Source organism: Nicotiana tabacum, chromosome 11 (assembly GCF_000715075.1).
Source record: "Nicotiana tabacum cultivar K326 chromosome 11, ASM71507v2, whole genome shotgun sequence".
In the NCBI taxonomy this organism is placed as follows: domain Eukaryota; kingdom Viridiplantae; phylum Streptophyta; class Magnoliopsida; order Solanales; family Solanaceae; genus Nicotiana; species Nicotiana tabacum.
In genome coordinates this window covers 154250808-154258065 of record NC_134090.1, presented here as the reverse complement: position 1 = coordinate 154258065, position 7258 = coordinate 154250808, and the positions used below count along the sequence as shown (strand labels likewise).

Below are 7258 nucleotides of genomic sequence, written 5' to 3'. Positions count from 1 at the left end.
TGTGCCTTTACGAAAGAATCTGCTAACATGGAAAATGAGTCGATGGAATTTGGCGGCAGGTTGTGATACCAAATCATTGCTCCCTTTGAAAGGGTCTCTCCGAACTTTTTCAACAGCACAGATTCGATCTCATCATCTTCTAAATCGTTACTCTTGATGGTGCATGTTTATGAAGTAACATGTTCGGTGGGACCGGTGGTCCTATTATATTTGGGTATGTCTGGCATACGAAACTTCTTTGGAATAGGCTTCGGAGTCGCACTTTGAGGAAACGGCTTTTGTACAAACTTCTTCGAATCCATCTTTTTCAAGATTGGTGGTGCCCCCGGTATCTAATCAACTCGAGAATTGTATGTCTCCACTTTTTTATCATTAGCTTAGATTATTCTCTCCTGACTCGATTCTCTTGGTGAGCTCCTCGAGCATTTTCATTACTACGGGATTGGTCCCCGATCAGTTACCATTCGACCTCTCTTACACTGGCTCGGTACGGCGAGTGATTTCCGAATCAACCCCACTCGGAGTTCTATGTTGATAAGCTGAGCAATAGCGGCCCGGTGAGCCTGTAGCATCTCGAATATCACCTGGATTCAAGACGGTCTCGATTCAAGACGGTCTCCTATGCGAGTGGGATCCCTCTTTATATAATAGGGGAGTGGGATCCCTAGTAGACGGTCTCCTAGTAGTATATCACCTGGATTCACCTTGACCTCGATTCAAGACGGTCTCCTATGCGAGTGGGATCCCTCTTTATATAATAAGGGAGTCCTAAATAAGGTACACTTCTAATTATAGTATGAAATCATATCAACATCTAATTAACCGCTGCAGATCGATTCGTTCCGAGATTCATGCCATGATTCTCGACCAATCGCGGATATCTCGCCTTTTCCATTATTAAGCCATGCAGGTGTCCCTCGAAGTCTGCCTCTTTCTGTTCGCCATCGAGGTCGACCTTGGGATGACTCGATGTCCTAGCTCTTTGACGTGGCATTCCTATCTCGAGCAAAGAATAAAATCGGGTAGCCCCAATTTCCGCCATATACATATATAAAATATGTATATTATATGTGTTAGAAAAACAATAATTGAAAATGAGATTGAGAAGTCTTGAGGCGTGAGAACTTTTCTTAAAGAAGTTATTGCCCGTATACAGATTTGGGAAAAAACACAAATAATTTTCTTGAGGATACAACAAGACGTTTATTTATAGGGCAAAAATCAGGCCTTTTCCGAAAAGTCACTTTATTTCATTATCAGATTTGTCTGTTTATTTGAATTTTTAAACTGATTTTTTGTTATACAAATAGAAAATTAAATACATAAAATGGACAAAAACTTAAAAAAACTATAAAGTAGCTTTAGGCCACCGATGTGGGAAAGTCCCACATTCCCCACATGGATAATAAACTACGTACTTCTTACAAGTATAAAATAAAATATAGTGGGGCTGCTATCGGGTAAAGCCAATAAAGCCTAGGTTTTAGGCCCCACTTTTACTAATAGGATCATAAGCTTATACATTATTTTTAGAAAACAATATGAGGTTTTCTTAAAAAAAGGTACTGCATACATACATTGTAAAAGGAAAGATATACTACTAGTAATAACTTTTGACCAAAAATCAATTAAGGTGACGTTGAGAGTGCAAATTTTGGAAGAAATCATCACAATTATTCTCTTTTAGCTAGTTTCTCTCTATTAGACCTTTCCACTTCCTTCTCGGTTTACTTTTTACAATACTCTTTTTATACTTTCTCTCAAAGTGACAGTGCAATATATTGCTATTATATTTTCTTTGTTCTTCCAAGAAAATCATCTCACAATATTGTTCAAGAAAAGCTATAGTTTATTATTCTGTGATTTTTGGGGTATCACGCATTGCACGAACACGAAGATTATTGAAGCAACAAATATTTCAAAGTTATTGAATCAAGTTCTTCTATTCAACTTTGTAGTATTATTTTCAGCCAAATTATTTTTCTTGATATTTTTGTTACGTAGGTATATATTGTCATTTTAATATTTATTAGAATTCAAATATGTTAAAGAGAAAGTACGAGCCCGGTTATTCAACTTGAAAAAAAAAAAAGAAGAAGAGAAAAGTTGAATCTTTGATCCAATGCCAAAAAGGGGCTATTGATAAATTTTTAATAAATAAAAAAAAAACTCAATCAGAAATTGTAGAAGAATATTTTCGAGATGAACAAATCACTAAGCAAGTTGAGTTAGATGATAATAGTCTAACACCATCCAAGAAGAAGAGGAAATTAGTGTTCAATCAGATAAAAGACTTGATTTATTTCCAAATGCCTGTTGCCTCAGCGGAAAGAAGATTTTTAAAATTAAAATTAATAAAATCTTATTTAAGATCAATAATGTCTCAAGAGAAACTGAATGAACTAGCTATATTATCATTTGAAAAAGTAATATTAGAAGAAATAAATTACAAAATAATTATTCACAACTTTGCATCTCAAAAAGTTAGAAAAATAAGCTTCAAATAAAAAATATCATATGTGTGTGTGTTCTTTTTTGATAAATTTTTTTAAGGCCTCTTGTTGAAGTTTGCTTTAGGCCCCCAATAGTATTGAACCGATCCTAAAAATATATATTTTATCGGCTATTATTTTTTGGAGACGAAGATTCAGCCTAAGTGATGTTGGTGTATTATCAAAACTTAGTTTATATGTCGGTTAATTTGAGTATACGGATGTCGATTTTCTAATTTTACTCATTGCCTTATTTTCAAGTGGTTTCCAATATATCTATTACGTATGTACATGTTGCTTCTTAAAAGGAAAAATAATATGATATCCTTTATAGGAGTGTGCCGAGATAATCGACAAATCACATTAAATCGATATTCCGAGTTACACTGAAAAAATTTCAATTAGATTCAGTTTAATTTGATTTGACATTGAAGAAAACAGAACTCGGTCATAATTGGTTTGATATCGTTTAAATATAAAATAAAAAATAAAAAATAAAAGTCAAACGGAAACCATAATTAACCTGGCATTACATGTATTCAATTGTTAAAAATATTTATTGCAATGTAATTTATCAATATTTCTTAAAACATTTCATAATTTATTAAGCTTGGACTTAGAATTATGGAATAGTCCAATAACTTTTAGAGAAATATATATTTTTAGCCGCTCTAGAGTCTTGCTAATAATATATATTTTTTTGTGTATATGCATATTATATATAATAAATACATACCTTATATACTTTTCGACTAGCGAATACAATTTGTTTTGACCGACCGACTAATATTGTATTTTGCCTAAATTTTAAAGCTCATAGATGTTAGTACTTAGTAACTCAGATGAAGTACAAACCAAAACCAAATCAATATTAATGCTAACAAAAGAAATTTGATTCAAACCCTTCGGGGTTGCCCAATTGGTTTGGAGGGTGATCATGGGATTGAATCCCCCCTCAATTCCTTTTGGGTTGAGCCTATCGCACAGGGATTGCCTAGTGTGGTTTACATCCCCTGTGTGGTTTGCAGGCTATTACACAGGGGGAGGTTTACCCAGTGCGCACAAAGTGCTCACCACAGAGCTCTCACCCGAAGGGCAGAAGTTGTAGTAGCGGCGAATTTCCCCTCTTACCAAAAAAAAAAAAAGAAATCCGATCAATATAGAAATGATAATAGTATTGGATACTTATTTTTTAGTTTTGCAGTGGTTTAAATAGTAAAAAATGCATAACCTTATTTTAAATGTTTTTCTTTACTGTTTAGTCAAGTAATTAATACTTATTAGCTGTACTTATTTAGCATGATTTAGTATTTTTAGTTTATGACAATTTTCATTATGGCTTATTAATTAAGTTATTTATTTTCTGCGATTTCATAATCTTTATTTTCGATATTTTAGTATAATGCCATAACTTATCTTATATTTTGTGTTATTTTCTTGGAAAATACCTAATAGTTGTATCTTACTAGGATTAAAGAAATATTTGGAGCACAAGTTATATATTTTGTGCGATGAAGACTTTACCAGAAAAAAAACCCGTAAAACCCGAGAACACCAAAAAAATCGAGAAAACTGAGAACTAAAAACCCAAGTTTTGTTGGTCTGGTGTGGTTTTTAAATTTGAAAACCCAACACAGTTATTTGATTGGTGATTTAATAACCCGAATCAGTCCTACCTATGTACACCCTTGTTTTATATATCATGGTGACTCTACAACTAGCCGAGAAGCCATGTTTATGTAGAATATTTCAAAATTGAAGTGTATGGTAATTTGGTTTATGCATTACAACAAGAAACAGGACAACGATTGAGTAGAGGAATTTCCGAGCATTTAGCTATATTAAATGTAAAAAATTATTACACTGTAAATTAAAGTTTTATATCTCAAATCTTATTCGTTTACACACGTTCAGAAAGATATAGAAGAATCTGAACATTGGAAAAGGAAAAAATTGTTGATATCTAGCAAACTAAATTAGGATATATAAAATTATCTAAATCAACATGATGAAGTTATAACACATAAAAAAGTTATACTAACACATAATGTAAAAGTAACCAACCAAGTAATTCACATAGCATTCGAGAATTAGGGCAGAAGGTTAGCATATAGTTGAGCGTATCTCTTTTCCATACTAATAGTATCAGTATTAGTTTTGTATTTTTTTATTTTAAGATTCTTATTACTATCTGTTGTTTCTTTCGTTTTGGTTATCTTATCATCTTATCTTGTTGTTATTACTGCTTCTTTTTTCATTCTTTCCTTGAACCGAGGCGCTATCGAAAACAGTCTCTTTACCTTTACTAGGTAATAAGCGTAAGGTCTGCGTACATACTACTCTTTCAGACTCCATTTGTAGGATTACACTGAATTTATTGTTGTTATTCTAAACAAAACATATCTTATGTTCGTTAATCAGTTGTTTACTTATCTTAAAATTTTGGATATAGAATTGCTTACTATCAAACTCGATGAAGTAAATCAAAATTCCTAAATTCATTATTTGGTTGATGGCTTCCTTACCAGATGAGATCATCATTATATTGTAAAAACAAAAGGAAAGAATTTGGAATTAGGTGTTAAACTACCCTTCCAACAAGTTCATCTATTCTCAACCTCTCAAACCTAACTAACAATTAATAATAGTCTACATTAGTCCATAACAAGACGCGGAATCAAGATCCGAAGCTTATGAGTTTTAGATTCTAATTTTTTTAAGTTACTGAGTTCTAAATTAATAAATTACTTTTTTAAAACAAATACATAATTTGAACAAAATTTCCTAGATTCGGCCAAAATACGTAGCCGACATTCTAGCTCCACCCTTGTGCATAACACTCAAATGTTCATAAGATATTTCAACTAAACAAGCTTTTTTCTTATATAGTTATTAGTTAGGTGATCTAACTAAAAGTTCACTTGTAACAGTGTGTGTATATATTTGTGTGAATATGTATATATGTCCTCTTTCTCATCATTCTTCTCATATTCCAAATATGGCAAAGACTCTTCTAATTTTTGTAATTTTGATTCTAAGTGCCATTTGTTCAAGTTCAGCCACTAACTACATTGTGGGTGATAGTTCTGGCTGGGATATTAGTACCGATCTTGATACATGGTTAGTAGGAAAGAGATTCAATGTTGGTGATGTTCTTGGTAAGTATCATTATATACTATTTCAACATGAATTGAAATTATATAAACTGACAGTATAAAGAATTTTTACACTATCAGCACAATTTAACCAACCATAGCATATTAATACTCTACTTCCTGTGTTACCAGAGTTACTTGTCGTACTACACAAAACATACACGAAGGATTTCAAGTAAATCAAGACAAACAGAAAAAAATTATGAATTATATCAATACAGTCAAACCTTTCTATAACAACACTTATATATAACAACCATTCACTATAAAAGCCAAGTTTTTCTCATAACCGATTTTTAAAATTATATTTTACTATATGCTTTCTATAACAGCACTTCAATATAGCAGCAAAAAAATATCGGAACAAATGAGACTGTTATAAAGAAGTTTGACTGTATACAAATGTACATTTAGTCCGCTATTATTGTTGGGAGCGGCTAAAAATATACATTTCTCAAAACATAAACCCTTTCTACATGTTGATGGTCAATAATTTCGTTTGATCTTAGTTTTATCGATTTTTTTCTTTTTGTAGTGTTTCAATATTCGTCGTTCCATAGTGTGTCTGAGGTAACGAAGGAGAATTTCGAGGGGTGCAACACGAGCAACGTGCTAGATTCGAGTAAAAATGGGAACACATCTTTTCCATTGACAAAGCAAGGGGACAGATATTTTGTTTGTGGAAATAGGCTACATTGTCTTGGAGGAATGAAACTTCATGTAAATGTAGAAAATGATATTGCAGCATCACCAGCTGCAGCACCAGAAGCAGAGGCAGGGGCCTCTTTTCCTGCTTCTAAGAGCAATAATCCCTCAGTTGTTCCTAGTTTTGCATTGTCCAATCATGTTGGATTGGATTCTCTACTCCTTGTAACTCTTGGCCTTTTGTCCTTGGCTTTTTCACTAGTGTAAACTTGAGGATCTTCACATTTTGAAGGTGTATTTTGGCTTGTTTGATTTTTTGAATTTTACTGCTCCAAGCTCGAGTTACAGTATATACAGGGGCGGATGTAGAGTAGCGGCATCAGATTCATCTGAACCAATAACTTTCGACGCAGAACATAAATTTATGTAAAATTACAAAAAATTGTAGGTCTGAACCTATAAGTAAATATAATGAGTTCAATGCTAAGAGAGTATTAAAGGTTGAAATCATAGAGTTTAAATCTTGGATCCGCTTCTTTTAAAAGTATACGAGTATCTTAAGTGCATCCATTGTTATAGAAGAGCGATGCAGCCAATGTGTTACTTTACACTCGCTAGTTTAAAATCATGGATTCGCCTCTGTTTTTACTTTACTAAATTGGAGATGATGTCATTCCATGAATGTTAATCTTCTTTTTCTTGTTTCCTTTCTTCTCCAAATGTGAGAGACATTAAACATACTTCAGAACACTTCACAAGCAAGCACCATACATAGTCAAAAAAATTGTGTGATGTTTTCACTCCCTGTGCTGCCCATAATGCAGAAAATGTTGTTGATCAGTTATGTATAAAGAGCCAAAATAGAAACCAAAAGAACCAAAAAAAAAAGGTAGAGAAATAGAAAAGGGTAAAGTTTAGTCCCACGTGCATACACATCTATTTTTAGGTAAAGCAAGTGAATTCCTG

At 32.8% G+C, this 7258-nt stretch overlaps 1 protein-coding gene across 1 annotated transcript; it reads left to right on the top strand.

Annotated features, from left to right (window-relative positions):
• Positions 1-5477: 5477 nt before the first annotated feature.
• LOC107789481 (stellacyanin-like) lies at positions 5478-6613 on the top strand. Its single transcript, XM_016611299.2, has 2 exons — positions 5478-5650; positions 6183-6613. The coding sequence occupies exons 1-2, from the start codon at positions 5491-5493 to the stop codon at positions 6557-6559; spliced, it is 537 nt and encodes a 178-aa protein (XP_016466785.1). The 5' UTR covers positions 5478-5490; the 3' UTR covers positions 6560-6613.
• Positions 6614-7258: the final 645 nt, after the last annotated feature.